The sequence below is a fragment of the Equus caballus genome, chromosome 16 (genome assembly GCF_041296265.1).
Source record: "Equus caballus isolate H_3958 breed thoroughbred chromosome 16, TB-T2T, whole genome shotgun sequence".
NCBI classification, from domain to species: domain Eukaryota; kingdom Metazoa; phylum Chordata; class Mammalia; order Perissodactyla; family Equidae; genus Equus; species Equus caballus.
In genome coordinates this window covers 42,048,029-42,072,614 of record NC_091699.1, presented here as the reverse complement: position 1 = coordinate 42,072,614, position 24,586 = coordinate 42,048,029, and the positions used below count along the sequence as shown (strand labels likewise).

Here is a 24,586-nt window from a genome sequence, read left to right as displayed (position 1 = left end):
AGAAGGACCCACAACTAGAATATACAACTATGTACTGGGGGGATTTGGGGAGAAAAAAGCAGGAAAAAAAAAAGGAAGATTGGCAACAGTTGTTAGCTCAGGTGCCAATCTTTAAAAGAAAAAAAACCCCTAGAATTTGATTTTGAAGTAATTTAATCTGAAGTTTATTGTGCAATATCCTGTGAAAAGAATCCTCAGAGCAAAACATAAGACATTCATCCCATACTTAAAAGTATCAGTTCACAACGAAGACTATCTTTATTTCATATTTAGTGTATTAATACTATTTATATTTTTAACAAAATGCTAACTATCCCCTACTGTTAGATGCTATCTCATATAGAGTCCATGACTTTTTACTCTATCTCCCAAGTTTCTAGGAAGATTGGCACTAGTTTGTAGCTGCAGCCCCATATTACAAGTCCATAACTGCTGCTACTTTAGTCTCTTGATTTTCATGAAGCTTTGGTTCAAAAAAGAGACCTTATTTCATATTATTATACAGAAAGCACATATGGCCTAACTGGATATTGCATACCTGAACAAGGAAATTTAAATTAATAATATAAGCAATCACCTTCTGTAATTGTTTTATGATCTCTTCATCTCTATTTAGATATGGCTTATAAGAAGTATAAACTCCTAAGGAAAAAAAATAAGAAAATAAGGTAAACAGTAAGACCCAAGTACCCATTTAAGTAAATATTTAAAAATTGATAAAAGTGAATACCAGGTTTAGAATCCAGAGTCTTTAGGTTCTTCAATTTTTTCACTTTAACCTGCTTAGGAATTTCACCTGAAGGAAACACCACAAAGATTCTTATAGTTATTTGAATTTCACATATCACGAAACTGGAATTTAATAAGATTAATAATCCATTGACTCTTTATTTCTTAGTCAGGGAATGTTGTAGTTGAAGTATTCTTCTTAATATCAATTAATATTCAAGAGTTTATTCCTGGTACTTTAAAACTGGATAAAAGGAACACTAGATTATTACAGCATTATAGAAACAATTTGCATAAATTATATTAAAAATGGGTATTTAACCTCTCATTAATATACACCATTACTTAAAAGTTTTCCTTTTCATCACTCAATCTGTAATTTAATATCTTTGTGCCAAACACACGAAATTGAAAATTTATGCGCCCAATATGAATAAAATACCCTTTAAGAGTAAATGGAATTGAAAGTAACCCCTAAATTAGTATGCAGATGTAGTATTTAAAGGTTTTCTTCTGACAGCTCCCCAAATTCTGCTTTTGCATTGTAGGAACTTACACTGTCACCAAGTAGTGACAGTGTACGCCCTAACCACAGGTCTGAGCCACAGACAGACAGGACTCCTGAGCAGGGCTGCGACCAACAACCTGTAGAGCATATGCAGTTGTTCTGGTCTTGAGGTCAAGAAAAGCTACAATCTAAACAACCCTTCTAACTGTCAGAAAAATGCCTCAAGGTAAACAATTAAAAGTGTCATAAGCACACTAAATTTAATAGACTTCCTTTCTCTTTTCCTTTCCCTATCCTCCGTCTCTCTGCATAAGAGAACCTAACAATCTAGAGTTATCTAATTCAAGCCTCTGAATTTACAAAACATTTTTGTTTAAATCATTACATAGATCCAAGTACTAACTACAGTTATCTATGGAAGTAGAACTATGGGAACACAGAGTATTTTCACTTCCAATCCTATATTGTTAAAAAAAAAATTAAGAGCATGTACTATGCTAAAACAGATATTTTTATAAACTTTTCACTTTGAAATAATTTCAATCTTACAGAAAAGTTGCAGAATAATACAGTCAACACTCCAATTTTATCAATTGTCCCAATAATAATTTTAAACAGACATTTGTTAAAGAAGTCAATATCATGGATACACAGACATTTTTTCATTGATTCACTAAATATTAGTGAATGCAAGACACTAAGTACAAAAGAATAAAACAACTAATTCCTGGTATTAAGAAGCTTACAATCTAATGGTGAAGTAAGACAAATAGAGACAAATGACAATACAGAAGGCTATGTGCTGGGATAGAATTACGAAGATACTGTGGAGACAGAGAAGGGTATCCTGGCCAAAAAGGAGTGGAAACATTACTGAGGATTCTTAAAGGAAGTGATATTTAAGCAGTCTTATAGGAGAAATAAAAAGTTATCCACAGGAAAAGGACCTTTTAGATAAAGAGTTAAATCTAGAAGCATCAAGAGTATGTTGCTTAAAGAGTTGTAAATAATGGTAAGGACTGTAACAGTCACCATTTATTCAATATTTATCTGTGCAAGTGTGTGGTCTAAGAACACTGCAAAAATTTTCACATTTAATCTTCACAATAAAGGTATGTTTCATCATGACCATCTCACAGATGAAGAAACTAAGGCATGGACAAAACTGATATTCACCTGGTATGCACCAGTTCCAGCTGTTTACTGCCATCATCCATTCTGTTTGGTCATGCCCCATTCAGACAGGTTGTTAGGCTCTGTCATAACTAGACACAGGGGAAAGACTTGTCCAAGGACACATAGATAACATGCTTGAACCAGGATCTGAAATAAGGCAGTCCAACTCCAGAGCCATCACTCTTAACCACTACACTACAAACGCAGGAATGGAGAGCATGCTAAAAGGGGCAGGAGATGACGCTAGAGAGGTATTCAAGGGTCAGACCAAGAGGAACTATAAAGATGTCTGACCTATACGGTAACAGAAACTGAAAGCATGGGCATAGGGGGTTGTGGATGAGGATGATAAGATAACAGGATCAAATCTGCATTTAACACACTCACTGCCACCAGGTGGTGACAGTGTATGCCACAACCACAGGCCTGAGCCACAGATGGACAGGACTCCTGAGCAGGGCTGCTGTGCTGCACAAAGGAGGCTGAAGTGAAAGAGAGAAAATACTAGAGGATAAAATATATGCTTTGTAAAGTATTGTTCCTGGGTAGAAAGAGAACGTGAAGTAAGGCATGTGCAGCAAGGACAGAGAAGAGAGGGAGCTACTGGAGCTCTGTGAAGGAGAGAAAACCAAGAAGCTTTTAGGACAGACTGAGAGGGAACAGGACACAGTCCAGAAACACTCCGAAATGTTTTTGATTCATCAGCACACAGTTTTTCCTTTGTCATTGTATTCTATCCATTCCCATGCACTAATTCCATGAGAATGTCTCTCTCATCTTGAACCTTACCTTGTAGTTTTGCTTTCCAGATTTCAGAGTAGATTTTTACCACAAGATTTGTAAAATTTTTTCCCCTTAGTAAATGCAGAATTTTTTAAAATTTTACACATTTAACTATACAGACAACTAAATTCAAGTCATTTATCTGCTTCTGACTCCAAGAACCTGAAGAATATCATGTGTCAAAACTATAATGGTTTCAATCAATCTAAGTATTTCTGTCCTTATTTTCTGTTTCCCTCTGCTCCAAGTCACAAAGGACTTTCAGCTCCTCCATGTACCAAAGCTGTGTATTAACATATTATTTTCTGAAATTCACTGTGCAAAAGGAAACGAATATCAGAGGGGAGAATAACTGAGCAGTAGGTTTCAGATACTCTTTGCATTCAATAAGTTCTGGGTAATAATAAAAACTTGTAGGATCTATATTTGTTTTTTTAAAAAGGGAAAAGACAAGAACACAACTTGTACAGCAACATTCATTCACACAATTCTCCTTTCATTCAGTGGACCTCATTAGGTATAAGACGCATACTGAACTCTAACTCTAGCCACCATAATTCTTATACTGTAGTATATAATAGATGTGAAGAAAATTAGTTATAAAGATACATTGTCTATTACCAAAAAAAAAATTTAAATAGATACTGGTCAGATGGCTCTGGGGGAAAAAAAGCCAGAAAATGAACTAAAGTCCTATAATTACAGATATTTATTTTAATTAAAAATACTTATTCAGGGGGCCGGCCCTGTGGCCAAGTGGTTAAATTTGCACGCTTCACTTCCGTGGCCCAGGGTTTTGCCGGTTCGGATCCTGGGCACAGACACGGCACTGCTCATCAGGCCCTGCTGAGGAGGCGTCCCACACAGCATAACCAGAAGGACCTACAACTACAATATACAACTATGTACTGAGGGGCTTCAGGGAAAAGAAGGAAAAAACAAAAAAAAAGATGGGCCTGTTAGCTCAGGTGCCAATTTTTAAAAAGAAAAATACTTATTCAATGTTTGTTATGTACACTGCACATTAGAAAGGGGTTTAACACTATTAAATTAATAAACATCATTACTGCCCCTCTGCCTATTTGAATAAGAATCTTACACATTCAGGCCAAATATTTTATCTTTGGTGAAATCACCAAACCCAATTTCTGGTCAGAAATTATCAGTTTATAATTTGATCCAATACATACTAGTAGAATTACTTTCTCTTTAAAGAATACTTAAGTACCATCATCTTAACATTACATTCCTTCGCTCAGTAAGATTTGGGTGAACTTAAATTAGGTGCAACCAGAAGTAATCCTTTTATATCAGGAGGAATGATCCCTCTGCAAGGTTAAAACTAAATGTATGTTTCCTGGGGCCAGCCCAGTGGTGTAGTGGTTAAGTTTGTGCACTCCACTTCGGCGGCCCAGGGTTCATGGGTTTGGATCCCTGGTGCAGACCTACACACCGCTCATCAAGCCATGCTGTGGCAGCATCCCACATACAAAACAGGGGAAGCTGGCACAGCTGTTAGCTCAGGGACAATCTTCCTCACCAAAAAACCAAACTAAATATATGTTTCTGGTAAAGCTATCAATTTCAGTTTTGCTGTGCCTTCTCTGCTTGTCCTGCAGAACATACCTTTTCTGCAGTTTTACTGACCTTCTCTTCAAAGCCAGGATCCTTAGGGAAGCTTTAGTGTTTTATAACTTGTGTAGCATATGCAATCGTTCTCATCTAGAGATCAATGAGCAGATAAACACCCCAAGATATATACCCAATACTCATAATTAAAAGATAAATGGATTTTCATGAATGTCATACCAAAAGCAGAGGCAATAAAAGAAAATATAGATGAAGTAGACTTCATCAAAATTAAGAACTTTTGTGCATCAAAGCACAGTATTAAGAGAGTGAAAGATAACCCACAGGATGGGAGAAAATATCTATAAAGCATATGTATCTGATAAGGAATTAGTATCCAGAATATATAAAGAACTCCTACAACTCAACAACAACAAAAGAAACCAACTTGATTAAAAAATGGGCAAAGGACTTGAAAAGATATTTCTTCAAAGAAGATGTACAGATGACCAATAAGCATGTGAAAAGATGTTCAACATTACTAATCATTAGGGAAATACAAATCAAAACCACAATTAGATACCACCTTACACCCGTCAGAATGGCAACCATCAAAAAAACAGAAAATAAATGTGAGGGAGAATGTGGAGAAAGTGATAACCTTGTGCACTGTTAACGGGAACAGAAAATGAAAACAGTACGGTAGCTCCTCAAAAATTAAACACAGAATGACTATATGGTACAGCAATTCTATTTTTGGGTATACAGCCAAAAGAATAAAAAGCAAGGACTCAAAGAGATATATATTTGGACACCCATGTTCATTCAACTATTATTCGCAATAGCTAAAAGGTGGAAGCAACCAAGAATCTACTGACAGATAAATGGGTAAATAAAATGTGGCATATACATACGATGGAATATTATTCAGCCTTAAAAAGGAAGGAAATTCTGACATATGTTACAACACAGACAAACCTTAAGGACATTATACTAAGGAAATAAGCCAGTCACAAAATGACAAGTAAAGGAGAATTCTACTAATAGGAGATATCTAGAGGAGTGAAATTCATAACGACAGAAAGACAGGTGGTTGCCAAGGGCTGTGGGGGGGGGGGTGGGGAGGGAGTGAACAAGGAGTTATTGTCTAATGGGTGTAGAGTTTCAGTTTTACAAGATGAAAAGAGTTCTGTGGGTGGATGGTGGTGATGGTAGCACAACTATGTGAATATAATTAATGCCACTGTACACTTTAAAAATGATTAAGGTGGTAAATTTTATGTTATATGTGTTTTATCACAATTCAAAAAAAGGAATAAAATTTTGATGCATGCTACAACATGGATGAACTTTGAAAACATGACGCAAAGCAAAATAAACCAGACACCAATGGATAAGTATTGTATAATTCCATTTATATGAAGTACAGAGACGAGTCAAGTTCACAGGAATTAGAACAGAGGTTACCAGGGGCTGGGGATGGGAGGAATGTGGAGTTATCGTTTAACGGATTTTGGATTTGGGTGAACTAAATCCAAACCCTTCTGTTTGGGATGATGACAAAGTTCTGGAAAGGGAAAGTGGTGATTCACACAACACTGTGAATGTACTTAATGCCACTGCATGAACTGTACACTTAAAAACAGTTAAAAAAGGGCCAGCCGAGTGGTTAAGTTCACGCACTCCGCTTTGGCAGCCCAGGGTTTCGCTGGTTCTGATCCTGGGCGCGAACATGGCACTGCTTGTCAGGCCATGCTGAGGCGGTGTCCCATAGAGCACAGACAGAAGGACCCACAACTAGAATATACAACTATGTACTAGGGGGACTTGGGAAGAAAAAAGCAGAAAAAAAAAATTTGGCAACAGGTGTTAGCTCAGGTGCCAATCTTTAAAAATAGTTAAAAAGATACATTTTACATTACATGTATTTTACTACAATAAAAACAATTTTTAAGATAAGTGGGGAAAAGTATCACAAACACACTAAACTTAATGAAATTTTGCACTTCTGTTAAGACCTGTGCTAACATATGACCTACTAGTCCCCAAAACAGTCAGACACTATGGTCTTGCCTAACATCACTGAAGCACCCCTAGTGCCTTTGCTCACAAGGTATCGCCTCTACTAACTGGACAAGGACCAAACTGAGGACACTGACAATCTCTAGCATCCACTCCTCAATGACTACTAAGGATCTATAAAGCATAATGTTTCCATACAACACCATCACTCTCCTGTAGAAAAGTGATACCTGACAAAATGGTCCCAATAAGCTGGTGACAGAAATAATCAGAACACAGCATATCTTCTCTAAAGTAGGCTGCTTAAAATAAAGTGTAATTAATATTCCCTATCTGCCCTCATCCCCATCTGGAAAAATAAATTCAAGAACTGTCCCCTCCTGGGGGCCGGCCCCATGGCTGAGTGGTTAGGTTTGCGTGCCCAGCTTCAGTGGCCCGGGCTTTGTCAGTTCAGATCCTGGGCACAGACCTATATACCGCTTATCAAGCCATGCTGTAGTGGCATCCCACATAGAAGAACTAGAATGACCTACAACTAGCATACACAACTATGTACTAGGGCTATGAGGAGGGGGAAAAAAGAGGAAGACTGGCAGCAGATGCTAGATCAGGGCCAATTAACAAAGAAAAATTGTCCCCTCCCTTCCCTTGGTCCAAGGTCCTACTTTTAAATGCTAACTTCACCTGCCTGAAGAGGTTTCTCAGAGCAAGAATATTAACTGGCAAGACATCACAAGAAAAGAAATTGCACACCAATATCCCTCATGGATACAGATGTAAAAATCCTCAACAAAAATATTAGCAAACCAAACCCAGCAAGTTAAAGAAGGACTATACACCATGACGAAATGGAATTTATCTGAGGAATGTAAGGTTGGTTTAACATCCAAAAATCATTTAATATCATATCAATAAAGAAGAAAAACCACATGATGATCTCCATAGATACAGAAAACACATCTAACAAAATTCAATGCCAAGTCATGATAATCATTCTCAACAAACTAGGGACAGAAAGGCATTTCCTCAATCTGATAAAGGATATCTACGAAAATCCTATATCTAACATCATAATTAGACTTGTATACTAAAAACTACAAAACATGGCTGAGAAAAATTAAAGAAGATCTAAACAATGGAGAGACATTCCAAGTTCCCAGAATGGAAGACTCAGTATTTTTCAGATAGTGATTATCTCCCAAATCGATTATGTGTTCAACACAATCCCTATCAAAATCCCAGCTGATTTTTCACAGCAATCGACAAACTGATCCTAAAATTTATATGGAAATGCAAAAGACTAAGAATAGCCAAAACAATTTTGAAAAATAAGAACAAAGTTGGAAGACTTACATTACCTGATTTCAAAACTTACTATAAAACTCCAGTAATCAAGACATTATTTTGGTGTAAAGACAAGACATATAGATCAATGCAACAGAAACAAGAGACCAGAAATAAACTCTCACATTTATGGCCAATTGATTTTCCACAAAGATATCAAACCAATTCAATGCTAAAAAGATAGTCTTTTCAACAAATGGTACTAAGACAAGTGGATACCAACACGCAAAGAAGATGATTTTAGACCCTTAATCCACATCATACACAAAACAAACAACTCAAAGTGGATCATAGACCTAAATGTAAGTGTTAACACAATAAAACGTTCAGAAGAAAATGTAGGAGAAAATCTTTGTCACCTTGGGTTAGGCAATGAGTTCTTAGAAACATCAAAAGATCAAGCCATAAAAGAAAAAAATTTATAAGCCAGACTTCATCAAAATTAAATGCGTGGTCACCAGGGGGTCATGGGTGAGAGAATTGGATGAAGGTGGTCAAAACATACAAACTTCCATTATGGGGCTGGCCCCGTGGCCGAGTGGTTAAGTTCGTGCGCTCTGCTTCGGTGGCCCAGGGTTTCGACGGTTCGAATCCTGGGCGCTGACATGGCACTGCTCCTCAAGCCATGCTGAGGCAGCACCCCACATGCCACAACTAGAAGGACTCATAACTAAAAATACACAACTATGTACCAGGGGGCTTTGGGAGAAAAAGGAAAAAAAAAAAAAAAATCTTAAAAAAAAAAAACCCTTCCAGGGGCTGGCCCTGTGGCTGAGTGGTTAAGTTCGCTCGCTCCACTGCAGGCAGCCCAGTGTTTCATTGGTTCGAATCCTGGGCGCAGACATGGCACTGCTCATCAAGCCACGCTGAGGCAGCATCCCACATGCCACAACTAGAAGGACCCGCAACGAACAATATACAACTATGTACTGGGGGCCTTGGGGAGAAAAAGGAAAAAAAATAAAATCTTTAAAAAAAAAAAAAACCTTCCAGTTATAAGATAAATAAGTACTGGAGATGTAATGTACAGCATGGTGACTATAGTTAACACTGCTGTATGGTATATTTGAAAGTTGTTAAGAGGGGCCAGCCCTGTGGCTAAGTGGTCAAGTTCAAGCGCTCTGCTTCAGTGGCCCAGGGTTTCCGCCGGTTCAGATCCTGGGCGCGGACATGGCACTGCTCATCAAGCCATGCTGAGGTGGCATCCCACATGCCACAACTAGAAGGACCCACAACTAAAAATACACAACTATGTACCAGGGGGCTTTGGGAGGAAAAATAAAAGCTTCAAAATAAAAAAAGAAAGTTGTTAGGAGTGTAAATCCTAAGAGTTCTCATTGCAAGGAAAAAACATTCTTTTTCTTTTTTCCTTTTGTATCCATATGAGATGATGGATGTTAAGTGAACTTATTGTGGTAATCATTTCACAGTGTATGTAAGTCAAGTCATTATGCTGTACACCTTAAACTTATACAGTGCCATTTGTCAATTATATCTCCACAAAACTGAAAAAATATTAAACACTTGTGCTTCAAAAGACACCATTAAGAAAACAAAAACACAAACTGCATACTGTGAGAAAATATTTGCAAATCAGGTATCTGTGAACAGACTTGTGTCCAAAATACATAAAAATCTCTTACAACTAAATAATAAGACAAATAACCTGATTTAAAAATAGGCAAAAGATTTAAATCAACATTTCATCAAACAGGATAATGAACAACTAATAAGTAGATGAAAAGATGCTCAACAATACTAGTCACTAGAAAAGCAAATTAAAACCACCAATTCAAACTCACTCAACGGCTGTAATGAAAAAGACAGACAATATCAAATGTTGACAGGGATATGAAGAAATAGGAAGCCTCATATACTGCTGGTAAAAATTCACAATGGTGGGCCACTCTGGAAAACAGTGCGGTGGTTTCTTAAAAAGTTAGACTTATCAATCATGCCACTTTACCAATGATTTTACACTAAAGTTCCTCTACTTACATCCCCAACAAAGAGCCTTTTTTCATTAGAAAGAAACAATAAGCAGTAGTTTATTATATTACTATTAACCAAATAGTCCAGATTAGTAAGACAAAACCATGAAAGTAAACGTCAAGATTAAATTAAGATTTACAAAAAAAACCTCTTTTCCTATCTTCTCACAGCTAAGACTCTGGTGACTGCTGAGCTCTGAATTATTAATAATCAGACAGTACACTAATGAAAAATGGCAGGGGACCATGACATTTACAAAGTGCCACGAGTCAGGCACTGTGTTTAATCCTCCCAGCAAACAAAGAATTTGAGGCTGAGAGGGGCTGTTGTGCCTCAGATCCACACATCTGACTGCCAGGGTAAAGCCCTTTGTTCTTTCCTCTATTTCATAAGGCTCCTTAGGATTTCAGTGTAAGATTGAGACCAATATTTGTAAATAATGTGATTAAAAATGTTATTCCCTGACTCTAAGATGTCTATCTAGATTCATGTATATACCAGAAGGGATAGCTTATAAAATATTATTATTAAATAATACTTTAAACATAGCTGTGTATTCCAAAAGAAAAGTCTTTAGAAGTAACACATCGTAAAGTTATTAAAAAATATTTTTGATATCTCACGTCTCACTATTTCAGTGGAAAATTCAGGAATGTCCAGCGAGGAATGTCAGATGTACCACTATATTCTCATCTAAGTTAACAAAACTCCCAACCTCAGAATTCGTTTACTCATTTAAAAAACATTTGTTAAATAGCTACCACGAGCAAGATATTATGTACCATTTTCGCACGGAAAGCGTGACCTTTTGATGACTTTCTTAATCAATATCAGTGCACAGAAATGTATAATACTTGTTTTGAGACCTATGCAAGAATTTTGTGCTAAGTTGAGTAATTCGAGCTTCTATAAGGTTTTATTCAAGTAGTGTTTGAAATCCCTGTTTAATTGGGCTTATACATATACAAAGAGTAGTTCCAATTTTTGAGGTTTCATTTTGTATAATTCATTCCATGTTTATAAAACTGTAAGAGCATTTTACGGTAGGAGGATGATGGGTTACACATAAGAACCTGAATATTTTAGTGGGAAGCTATGCTCTTCTCCAAAGGCTCTTATTCAGGTTGCCTCAAAGAAGGCTTCTATCAACATAATTAAAAAGTAACCAACAGATGAAAACAAAGGGGAAGAAATATACCTGCTCAGCCACATTACATACTAAAAACAGAACACCAACTTTATACTTTACCTGCAGGTTTAAGGTCTCCTATTCGAATAATGTGTGGCCAGTGCTGGAGCGTTTTTGCAAAAAAAGGGTTGGTTACTCCTAATATGACTGAGGGCCTACATAAAAATAAAACAAAAACAAAGTGAAAAAAAGATGAACGTTCCATCAGTGGAGAATAGTTTAACAATTTCTTTTGAGTGAACAATAAACAGATTACCTTTTCCTTCACTCAATATATTACACACACCAACGACATGCCAGGCACCATGTTTAGAACTAGGTATATAAAAATGAAAAGACATGATCTTTCTAAAAGTACACAGGAAGAAAGGTGTACATACCCAGTTATGATGACAGAAATTACAAGAAAGTGAAGGTGGTGTAAAATGTGCAATAATTACAAAGGAGAAACTATGTCTACCAGGGGTTAAAGGACAGCCTCACCAAGGAGAGACATGTGCACAAAGATATGAAAGAGGAGTAGGGATTCTCGCCAAGTGGATAAAGGAAGGAAAGGTGATGCAGGAGAACGAGCAGCACGTGCAAAGCAATGACATGAGATCATGGTCTTTTTTTTAGAACTCCAAGCAGTTTAGCATTCCTAGGGCACAAAGTAGGAAGAATTAACAGTCAGAAATGAAAGGAGATAAGCAGATGCTGGCCAGATCATTAAGTACCGAGTTAATATGCTAAGAAGTTTAGATGTTACCTTGTAGGCAAATGCAAGTTACTAGAGTACCTAGTGGAGGAATGTCACATAAATGAAAATGTACTTATTAGAAAGATCACTCTGGGGGAAATTTGGAAGATGCCCTAGAAGGATGGAAAGGGCTTTAGGAAAAAGCAACAGCAGATATGAGAAAGACGGAAGACAGTAAGACTGGGAAGAGAGCTTTGGAAAGAAGATAAATGTTGTTTTTTAACAACTTTTTTTTTTTTGAGGAAGATTGGCCCTGAGCTAACATCTGTGCCCATCTTTCTCTATTTTACATGTAGGACGCCTGCCACAGCATAGCTTGGTAAGCGCTGTGTAGCTCCACGCCCGGGATCCCAACTGGCGAACCCTGGGTTGCCAAAGCACAGCGAGCAAATTTAACCACTGTGCCACTGGGCTGGACCCAAGAAGAAAACAGATGTTACGACAGACATTTTAGGATGTTGAAGCGACAAAATTTTGTAAAGTTTGATGTGGGGCATATTAAGAAGGAGAAATTTATGACAATTTAGGTTTTTGATAATTAAGTGAAAAGCAGTACCATCCATGAAAATAGGAAGAGGCATGGGATCAGGGAAGTAAAGGAGACAAAAAGAATTCAGTTTGAACATGTTTAGTTTTGAGTGTCATTAAAATGTCCGGGTGGCAATGCGGTAAAAAAAAAACAACAAAAACCTAGATACATAGGTCTGAACCTTGCAAAGATCTGGGCTAGGAAGATAAATTTCGGTCATCAGTATAGAGGTGTTAACAGAGGCTATCGGTACAGATAAGATTGTACAGAAAGAATTATCAGTCTGAAATCAGAACCCAGAACACAATACTGCAGCACACCAACATTTAAGGGGTTGGCAGAGAAAGAGAAGTCTGCACAGGAGACTGAGATGCACCACCAGACAGCCAGGTGAGAGTGGTATCAAGGATTAAAATATTTTCAAGGTTGAAGCTTAATATTACAAGAAAGAGAAAGTAGGAAAAACAGGGAAATAAAGTGCTCACTGAGTCAGGCAGCAAGAAAGGTCTGATGACTTTGGCAAGAGCAACTTCAGTGGGGATGGAGAAATCAACCCGCAATGGACTGAGAAGCAACCAGAAAAGCAAAAAGTAGAGACAGCAAATGAAGACTTTTGTTGCTATTCTAGAAACTTAGCTATGAAAAAGAAAGTGAGCAACAGAACAGGAGCCAAAAGCGAAAGGGTAAGATAATTTTTTCCCCTTTTACAAATTGGGAAGAATTTTCATGTTTATATGCTGATTCAATGAAGAGGAAGAAGGAAAAAGAAGTTATAGAGCAAGAAGAGATAACTGATGCTGTAAGAGGTCCTGAAGTAAGGAAAGAAAAGAGAACTGAAAGTACATGATGATAGCTGTTAGTAACAGTACACCTTCCACTAATAAAGAAAATCATTCAAAGAAAGTAAGATACCGACCCTTGAAATGTGAAATTATTACCAGCACCTCCTCAAACCTTCCTTTACAAAATCAATCTGCCAGTAAGTTCAAAATTGAAACTTCTAAATTATTACCGAACATAATTCTACACAATTTGGTTATAAAAGTAATACTTGGTCAATAAAAGTTATTTTGTTTACTCACGGGGCTTGAGTACGGGTAGTATATTCTTTGAATTCACTATCATGAATAGTGAAATAAGGACGGAAATCACTGAAGTACTTTAACGGAGAAATACAGCTGTGGAGCAAGAAGAACATATAAAACAAAAGACACAGAAATTAAAAATCTTACTCAATAACTGTAAAACATCTGTACACATAGTATACACCCTATAGGATAACTTAGCTATTTCTATAAATGGTAAACTCATTTCAAGAAACTAAAAAGACAAATGGAAATACATAATGTGGAATGGCATATTGAAAGAGTACCAAACTCGGGGCAGAAAATGGGGTAAAATTCTCACTCTATCATTCACTAGTTACATGACTTTTGCTAGCCATTGACCATTCACACAACTAATATTTATCAAGTGCCAACTTCATGTAAGTGAATGAATGATGGTTCCAGCCTTCATGGAGCCTGAATTAATTTTCTCATCCATAAAATGGTGCTATAAGAGCACTACCTTCTTACAGGGTTGTTGTGTGGATCAATGCAATGAGTGTACAAACATATCACAGATGGGAAAGTGCTGCAACCATTAGGAACCAAATAGACTCACTTAACAAGTGCCAGTACAGTCTCTGACGACTCCGATGGTGATGGTGCCATGACCACGAGGGGCTCCCCCAACAGCACCAGCTCCCAAAGCATCTGACTATGAAGGAAGACTGGGCAGAAACACCTGAAAGGTATTTACACAGCAGAAATATTGTTATTTATTCACCTCTGGGTTTTTTTTCGGTTTTGGGGAGATTGGCCGTGAGCTAATATCTGTGCCAACTTTCCTCTACTTTTTGTATGTGGGATGCTGCCACAGCATGGCTTGATGAGTGGTGTGGAGGTCCGCACTCGGGATCTGAACCCCCAAACCCCAGGCCACCAAAGTGGAGGACACAAAGTTGACCACTATGCCACCGGTCTGGCACCTTAACCCTGTTGTTTAAGTTCCTATATAATCATTCTAAAAACTTCACATTGATATAAATTCTTCCAGCTATTTGTACCTTGATTTGATATACAAATTCATTTAGAATATGGTGAGGTATATAGATTTAAGTCCCTTTTATCAACATAAAAATATCAACTTGACTTCTTCCAATTTTTACAAAATCAAATGCAATATATTGACACACAGAATGACTGACAAATAGTAAAAGCATATAAAATAATTATTAAGTTGTTGTACCACAAGGTAGATCTATTTTATCCATAATGCTTTGTTACATTTGCATTTCTATTCAAAATACTTTGAAGGAAACAAGAAAAATCATTTTCCGAAAGATGTTGACTGGATGTACTTAATTTAAAAGCGAACTCTTTCAATATTAAACAATGATGAAAACAAATCACAAGGGGGAGTTCTAATGCCAAACAACAGAATGATTTCCTGGGCAGATCCTCCCCCTTCAGAAATGCTGCACGTTTTTATAGCAGCCCTGGAATTCGGTGGAAGCCTCTCAGAACACAACTCTGGAACATTACTTAACTTCAGACATTTGGTAACTTTTACTTATTTAGTCATTTCCTACTGGTAGGTTAACAATTTTTCCTAGTAGATTAGAGAAAGAAATACTTGTCTATTCATAAAAATCACAACCACTCTATCTGACTGAAAACACATATACACACCAGAAAGAAAATGAAAAAAATTAAAACAACACTTAAGTGCAAAAATATGAAACAAATTTGTGAGATGGAAATTAGGAAAAGTTAACTTTATTCAAAGGCAAGAAGACAAATGAGAAGGAAGTGCAAAAAATACAACAAACAGTTCAAAGATAAGGCAAAGCAGCTCTTCTTCCTCTTTCCTTCCTAAACAATTTAATCCTAAAGCAGAAAACGGTAACATGCAGGCATCTCTGCCAGGAGGGAAAGAGAGCTATGCTGGCCCAGAGCAGGTGTCAGGGCTTGTGCAAGGTAAGGCAGACACCCATATGAAGTGGGTGGCCTGCTGTGGGGCTATTGGAACCCAAATGTGGTGAGAAAGGTGGACATGTGTGGAGGTGATCTGATTTGGGGTGACAGAGCCCAGGAAGTGTGAGGGGCACGGAGGGGCAGCGTGGTGTGGAGTGTCAGAGTCAGAGTGGGTGGATGAGGTTGTCCATGGTGACTAAAACAACCTGAATCTAATCATGAGTAAATCCCGGACAAACCTAACCTGAGGGATTTCCTGCATAATAATTGTCCTGTAATCCACAAGAATGTCAGGGTCGTGAAAGTGAAAGGAAGATTGAGGAGCTATTCCAGACTAAAAAGACATGACAATTAAATTCAACAGATGATTCTGAACTAGATATTATCGTGACAACTGGTAACATTTGAATGTGTTCTTAGTATTAGACGGTATTAATTTGTCAATGTTAATTTCCCAATTTTGATGTCTACACTGTGTCATTCTAAGGCTGTGTGTGTACACGCACCCACATATGTACACATACATGTATACATATATACACATACATAATATATAATTATATATATAAAATTTTGAAATAATCACAAATTTACAGAAAAGTGGTCAGTACTGTATATACATAATTTTAAAAATATGTATAATTCACATTTATCTTATATATTTTATATATATAATATTAAAAAATAAGCAAACGTAAAATGAAAAAGACCTATATGGAAACATCTGACCAACTGACTTTAATAGTAGGATGCTCTTAAGGCATCAAAGTTGCAAACTACTTTTTCTCTTGAGTATAGTAATATATTATCAGTAAGGGCACAAATAGAAAGTACAGTTACAACATGAAGCATTCTCTGCAGCCTCTGATTTAAACTAGTAATATCTGTTATACAAAGTAGTTTTTACTGGGGAGGAGGTAAGTATTAAATATTCAAGAAAGGTGGGCCGGCCCAGTGGCACAGTGGTTAAGTGCGCACGTTCCGCTTCAGTGGCCCGGGGTTCGCCGGTCTGGATCCCGGGTGCGGACATGGCACCACTTGGCACACCATGCTGTGGTAGGCATCCCACATATAAAGTAGAGGAAGATGGGCACGGATGTTAGCTCAGGGTCAGTCTTCCTCAGCGAAAAGAGGAGGATTAGCAGCAGTTAGCTCAGGGCTAAGGTTCCTCAAAAAAAAAAAAAAAGAAAGAAAGAAAGGAAACCTGTCTCCAGCTCTAACGTTAACAAATATTGGTGGTATGCATCAAATTAACTGCAGTGTAGAATTACTAAAACGAGGGGTCTGGAGGGAAATCACAGGGTCTTTTTTTAGCACCATTTTTAGATCCCCAACTCTGTAGTGCCATGCTTTATGCTAAGCTCCATCTTCCTTCAAAAAGCCATCCCCCACAAAAAAATTAGAAACTCACTCAAAAGAAAGAATGATTTCAATCTTTTCTGAAAGATATAGCATGTTATTACAATCTTGAAAGCTAAAAGAAACTAACACGTACCAAAGAGCATCAGGCACATTTTATGTGGTGATAGGTTTTCTCAGTCTCTGTAACACAGAAACACCCATAACTGTTGTCCACTCTGCCAGTGGGGCAGAAAGCCAAGATTGCTTCATTCTCAAGGTGGGGAATGGGGGACACAAGGACACATAACTCATGCCTCTTGCTGTGCAAAGAACCAACAGCAAATATCATGAGGTAAAATGTCCTTGACTCTAGGCAAGCGAATGCCAGTTTCTTTTGACAGAAAACTGTCTTTCAATTCCATGCCCAACTTAAAAACTGAATGAGAAGACTACTCCTGTGATCAAGAGCAAGCGGAAACCGAAGGCATGGTCCATGCAGCAGGAGTAACTTAACAAGCCCTGACTTGGGGAAAGAAGGGAAATGCGGCCCTACACTCAGCTGTGTCTCAGTCATTCAACCTCACACGTCTTTCCAGGCCTCTGTCCTTTGCTCTCAAGCTCAGTCTCGGTATAAAAATATCACCTTCAATATAACTGATAAACATTTAAACTCTCATTCATACTAATAAATGTAAGATGGAAGCTCTACACACAAAGTGAAAGTGTGTTGTCACGGAGAAAGCGTTAACCCCATAATCAGATATTAAATGCTTGACACAGTACTATCTTTCTGTGAGGTTATTAATCTTCAAGGGTTGGTTTTCTCATCTCTTGAGCAATGAGAATTAAAAAACAACAAATTAACTTGTCCTAGTTTAAAAACAATAACATGTAATTCATATTCAGGAGAAGAGACGAATGCTAATCAAAGGTGTTGGTGGTAGGAGTAATTAATTACCACAAAAACAAAGATAATTCATAACAAACAAAAAAGCATTAACACTTGGACCCAGTAGTTCAAAAGAAAACATGTCTGGCAATCAAATTGTACTTATTCTTCAATGTACTCCTTAACGAATATCAAAACTATAAATAGTATGCATCCCTCTTAGTATATTTTTCCTGTGATATTTATTCATTTATTTGAGGGACACTCCCCTTTTTCATTCTAAGAATGCTACAACATTTAACTTTTTAAAAGAAAAGTAGCTTGTTTTTAAGTAAGATTTATAATTTACATACAGTAAAATTCACCCTCACCAAAGATACAGAAGAGTTCCATCACCCCGAAAAATTCCTCATCCTCGTTGTAGTCAATTTCCCTCCCCAACCCCAAGGCAACCACTGATCAGATTTCTGCCCCTATACTTTTGCCTTCTCCAAAATATTACATAAATGGAATCATTCAGTAAGTAGCTCTTTAAAATCTAGCTCCTTTCACTAAACATAATGCTTCTGAGAGTCATTCATGTTGTTGACTGTACCAACAGTTCATTCTTCTTTTGTATTGCTGAGCAGTATTCCATGCGATGGTCTAGCGGTTAAGATTCACCACTCTCACTGCTGCAGCTGGGGGTTTGTTTCCCGGTAAGGGAACCACACCATCCGTCCGTCAGTTGTCATACCGGGATGACTGAAAACTTTGCCACTGGTATTTCAAATACCAGCAGGGTCACCCACGCTAGACAGGTTTCAGTGGAGCCTCCAGACTAAGACTAGGAAGAACGATCTGGCCACCCACTTCCAAAAAAATTGGCCATGAAAACCCTATGAGGGGCCGACCCGCGGCCGAGTGGTTGAGTTTGTGCGCTCCGCTTCAGTGGCCCAGGGTTTTGCCAGTTCGAGTCCTGGGCACAGACATGGCACCGCTCGTCAGGCCATGCTGAGGCAGCATCCTGCATGCCACAACCAGAAGGACCCACAACTAAAAATACACAACTAGGTACCGGGGAGCTTTGGGGAGAAAAAAGAAAAAAATAAAATCTTAAAAAAACCCAAAAACCCTATGAATAGCAGTGGAGTACTATCTGATATAGTGCTGGAAAGTGAGAGGATGGCACCAAAAAAAGACTGGACAGGGTTCTGCTCTGTTGTACACAGGGTCACTAGGAGTCAGAATCCACTCAATGGCACCAACAATAAAGTATTCCATGCACATGCATGTATCTCACTTTGTTTATCCATTTACCAATTGATGGACATTTGCATTGTTTCCAGTTTTAGGCTGGTATGAAAAAGTTGCTATAAATATTCGCATACAAGTCTGTGTGGATATGTTTTCATTTTTATCGGGCAAACACCTAGAAGTGGGATTACTGGGCTGTGCTAGGGCCAAGTGTATAAAACAAATCTAGCATATAAAACTAATCAATCTTTAAAGCAGTATTCCATGAAGTTTAAAGGTCACCAAAAAAAATCAAATAAAAAAACCCATTCCAGGGGCCAGCCTGGTGGCGCAGCAGTTAAGTTTGTATGTTCCACTTCAGTGGCCCAGGGTTTGCTGGTTTGGATCCCGGGTGCTGACCTATGCACCGCTTGACAAGCCATGCTGTGGCAGGCATCCCGCATAGAGAGTAGATGTTAGCTACTTTCATAGGCACAGATGTTAGCTCAGGGCCAAGCTTCCTCAGCAAAACAGAGGATGATTGGCAGCAGATGTTAGCTCAGGGCCAGTCTTCCTCAAAAAAAACAACCAAACAGCAACAAAAAACTCACATTCTAAGTCTTTCACATGACCCTTGATTACATGTATTAGTATTCAGTAATTGCTCGTTTAGAGCAGTGGTTTCTCAAGCTGGGCTACACATTAGAACATCTGGGAGCTCGAACCCAGGCACCAATCCAAAGATTCCTATTTAGCTGCTTTGGCTAAGGCACAAATATTAGTATCTTTTCCTTCTTTCTTTTTTCAGTGCTAGATTCTCTCTCTTTTTATTTTGCATTTTTAAAACTTGTAAACATACAAAAAATAAAGACAATACTGTAAGAACCCCCACAAACATATCATCCAGAGTTAACAATATTTTGCCATTTTTACTTCATATATTTTTTCTTACTGAAGTATTCTAAGTAAAACACAAACTTCATGGCATTCACCTTAAAATACTTTAAAATGGATCTTTAAAAAAATAAGTGCATTTTTCTTACATCATTACAATACCATTCTGACACCAAACCAAACAAAAAATTATTTGTTTCTACCATGTAATATCCAATCTATATCCAAATTTCCCTAATTGTCAAAGCTCATAACATTAAGTCAAGGATGAACCACTGACTTATAACATGTCAAATATAACTATTTTCTTCCAGTTTCTTCCACATTTCATATAAGAACATTCATTTTCTAAAGAAATTCACAGAAATATCACAAAGCAAAAGAGAAAAGGCAGTTACCAAAATTTCTTATTCTTTACCTGAAAAGATCCACCTCATGAACAGTAGGTAAAATAACAGATATATGTGTGTCCGCCTAAGAGGAAAAAAAGAAAAAAGAGAAGATGTCATTAAAATTTACAGAAATTGATTTTTAAAATATGCCTATCTTTCTCATGATCATTAAGCCATGCTGCCCTGTGTATCTTTTAAGATTCTCTTCCTCCAAGAGCATCCACAAAGAGAACGGGTCTTACTCGTCTCCTCTAAGACAGCAAAAGGTGAAGGATAACACAGATCCCATAGATAAAGCATTAGTCCAACAGTCAGATGCTAGATTAACTCACAACTGCATGAAATACTACCATACTACTACTTGACATATATATTAGGCAAAATTAGTTTACCTACTGCTCTCCACTTTCATTCAATTCAAAGACCAATGGAAGCGCTAATACACCAGTCAAAACACTTCTGGTGAAAAATTCAATCCCACCCATAAACACATATAGCTTTGGGAAAAACAAAAGGCAATCATAACTACAGAATCCTTTCGACTGTTTCCTTAAAAACAGAAGTTGGCTGACTACTTTTCTAAGATAAGAGGTTTTGTTACAATTAACCCTTGTTGAATATTTACTTTCCCCCTGTCCTCACAATTACAGTATAAACTCTGAGTTCTCTTCAGTGTCTACCAGAGAAAGAAAAATAAAAAAAATCTGAGAAACATTAGGAAGTCTATTATCAATTCACTAAGAAATTATTTAATGGGATATTTCAGTAATATTCAGAAATATATCATAAGCCCAAGAAACTCTGCATTTGCTAGTTTAAAAATTCTGTTAAAAGAGACTTTATGTGCTGGATTATTCTACCGTAATACCATACTACCTGCTGAGTTAACTGCACTATTTGAGTTGTCCCAGGCTTGTCATGACATGTGGGAATCCGTACCTTAAAGAGAAAGAGAAAAAATTAACCTTGGCTACAAAAGAACGTCCTTTCTCTAATTTGCAAGTCCTACTACAATGAAAAATCAGAAGTGCTCCATTCTGCCACTAAAAAGGTATACTCAGCAATGCCTAAAAAGCCACAAAAACAAAATATTTAGGTCAGATTAAAAAACTAAAGTCAGGGGCTGGCCCTGTGGCCAAGTGGTTAAGTTTGCGTGCTCTGCTTTGGCAGCCCAGGGTTTCACCAGTTCGAATCCTGGCACAGACATGGGACTGCTCATCAAGCCATGCTGAGGCGGCGTCCCACATGCCACAACTAGAAGGATCCACAACTGAAAATACACAACTATGTACCAGGGGCTTTTGGGAGAAAAAGGAAAAGTAAAGTCTTAAAAAAACAAAAAACTTAACTAATGTCATATTTATTTTTAACACAGCAGAGGGTAAGTGAACCAAGGTCTCCGTACTCCCATACACATAGAAATCACTAACTCACTGAGAAGCACATGTGTTGAAAAACAGAAAAGGACATCAACTTCATGCCACTCCCTGTTTATTGTTCCCATCTTTGCTTCATTAATATACACACACCCAAACACACCCTCTCAAGCTTGCCAAACTATGGGATAAGTCTCACAGGAAACCATGAGAATTCTCAACCCAGAGTTATGAGTACTACTTTTTATAATTTCCCAGGGAAAAAACAGAACAAAGATCCTACAGAAATGAGTATACCTAAACAGAGAGATTGCCGAAAATAAGTCCAACTTGAAAATGAATTGCAAAAGCACTTAGAGCACATGTCATATAAAGCCTGAGAGCAAAATGCTAATTCATTTAATAAAAACAACAACAAAACTTAATAGAGCACAACACCCTGGGATGGACCTGTTGGGTCTGACATTACACGTTAAGATCATTTAAGACTAAGAACCAATGGTTTTCCTAATTTCTTTTAATTTTTACTAATTCATACTCAATTCTACAAGTGTTCTGCAATACCACCCATCTCTGGAGGGCCATGAAGTTGCAGAATTCTAGGAGGTGGCATTTACATTCACATGTATTCTATAAGAATGACACCTTCACGCAAACTCTATAGGGTGAAATGGGACTGGTGGAACTTGGAGTTGTGTGACTAACGATTCTGTGCAACCAGATGAACTGTGGTATCTCTGTAACTCTTCACGTCAACGACAAATAAGTGAAAGCAGTAACAGGACTGACTGTTACCAGGAAGCTAAAAGGCAAAACTCATGTGTGAACTTCTTAGAGCTCTTTAAAAAGGAGACAAATGAAATATAAGCTATTACCTTCATTACCACCCCCATAATAGGCAGGTGTAGTGTTTTCCCTGGCACTGGGGCAGGCCATCGATCAACATCATTACAAGCTGAAAAATATAATAAAATATTTTCTTAGTATAAGTGGAAATTAAAATATGAAAAATGGAACATTAGAACTACTTTCCATAGAGCAGGAAAAATATATTGGGATGAATGGAAGATAAAAGGTAAAAGAAAAGTGAAAGTAGTGAAAATATCTTACATTTCACCAGAAATACACCTATGTCTAAGATATAAATTGCTTAACAAATTTTTTTTTTTTTGAGGAAGATTAGCCCTGAGCTAACTACTGCCAATCCTCCTCTTTTTGCTGAGGAAGACTGGCCCTGAGCTAACATCCATGCCCATCTTCCTCAACTTTATATGTAGGACGCCTACCACAGCATGGCATGCTAAGCAGTGCCATGTCCGCACCCGGGATCCAAACCAGCGAACCCCAGGCCCCCGAGAAGTGGAACGTGAGAACTTAACCACTGCGCCACCAGGCCAGCCCCTGGTTAACAAATTTTTTGAAAGCAACAAAATAATAGGTTTAAAAGGAGTTTTCCTATTCATTTACTACTACTAAAATCAGCTACAAAAGCACACCCCCTGGCAGAGGCCTCTCTCTGTATCAAGCGACATAAGGATTTCTGTTTAGTAGTACTCTGAATCACAAATGTCAACTTGACATTTATTATTTTTCTAACAAATAGGCATCATCTAAGTTACAAAAGGAGAAAATAAAAGATATAATCTTTGGTGTTAATATGTAAAGACGCCAGAAGAATAGTTTTACATCTCTTGACCACCATACAGCCTTAAAATTCTTAAGTAATTTTTTCATAAAGTCAACTTCATTTATTTTATTTTACTTTTTTGCTAAGGAAGATTCATCCCAAGCTAACATCTCTGCCAATCTTCCTCTACTTTGTATGTGGGTCACTGCTTCAGCAAGGCTGACAAGTGGTGTAGGTCTGTGACCAGGATCTGAACCCATGAACCCGAGCTGCCAAAGCAGAGCACAGCAAACTTAACCACTACACCATGGGGCTGGCCCCAGAAAGCCAACTTCATTTTTATCACTCATTTCCAGTAAAATTTTTAAAGCTCAACATAAAGGCACCTAACTCAATGTTTAACTTACCTGCTTCCAAATAAGGTTCGCTCTTTTCAAAATACTCTGGTGCTATCTGTTTGAGCACGGTGTGAAAAAAATGAATGTAAGGTAGTTTGCTGATCAAAACCAAGGACTAGAGGGAAAAAGAAACGTTTTTTTAATTTCCTAATGATTAAAATTTATTTGTCATTTCTTACATAATCAATTACAAGCTAAATTTAGCAAAACGTGTGGATTTTGAAATAAGGCTTCTTACAATGGATGGTTAAAAGCAAACACAAAACTACAGTTGCAGAATACAAAAAGCTTAACCTTATTACTATACTTTAAGAGCATAAAGGCATATTCATAGATTTTCCTGCTCTCCAGGAAAAAGAATTTCCTATAAACAGACTAATGTCATGGATAATTTTCAAAGCCTAGCTACTACTGTCATTAGCAAAGCAATATCAGGAATTAGCCAGCTGAACTCTTCCCAGTAAGAGCAAATTGTGATGCTGTTTCAAACTGAGACCTATAACTTATATTTTAGAGTTCAATGGTCAAAGTCACATATTTAGAAATTGTGACCTTATAGTTTGATCACTTCAGATATAGATTATGCTGATTCGTTTTTTTTAAATCTATTTTTCTTGAAAACTACTTTTTTACCCTTCTATCCAGTATCAACTAGTGGTCAGGGAACATTCTGGTTACAGAAGGTAAAGGCACATCTCTGTTAGCTAGGATTAAATCAGAACCAACTGATTTTTTTGTTTTAAGAAAGAAAAGGATTATGCATTTAGAGTGGAAACAACAGTAACTAAGATGTTGCTGAAGTATATTTATTGGCTCTTCAAAAAGATACCGCAGGCTTTTGTTAGTTGTAACAA

General features: G+C 37.5%; 1 protein-coding gene across 5 annotated transcripts in view; it reads right to left on the bottom strand.

Moving 5' to 3' along the window:
• Positions 1 to 24,586, bottom strand: part of DENND6A (DENN domain containing 6A) — a 63,570-nt gene that overhangs the window by 6,987 nt on the left and 31,997 nt on the right. For all 5 annotated transcript variants that reach the window (XM_023620211.2, XM_023620212.2, XM_070237331.1 and 2 more), the window contains 9 exons: positions 23,742 to 23,847; positions 22,583 to 22,662; positions 21,208 to 21,270; positions 20,358 to 20,413; positions 14,246 to 14,368; positions 13,663 to 13,758; positions 11,373 to 11,467; positions 731 to 796; positions 578 to 642 (listed from right to left, as the gene is read on the bottom strand). In XM_023620211.2, coding sequence (XP_023475979.1) covers positions 578 to 642; positions 731 to 796; positions 11,373 to 11,467; positions 13,663 to 13,758; positions 14,246 to 14,368; positions 20,358 to 20,413; positions 21,208 to 21,270; positions 22,583 to 22,662; positions 23,742 to 23,847 — 750 coding nt within the window. The remainder of the gene's footprint in view (positions 1 to 577; positions 643 to 730; positions 797 to 11,372; positions 11,468 to 13,662; positions 13,759 to 14,245; positions 14,369 to 20,357; positions 20,414 to 21,207; positions 21,271 to 22,582; positions 22,663 to 23,741; positions 23,848 to 24,586) is intronic.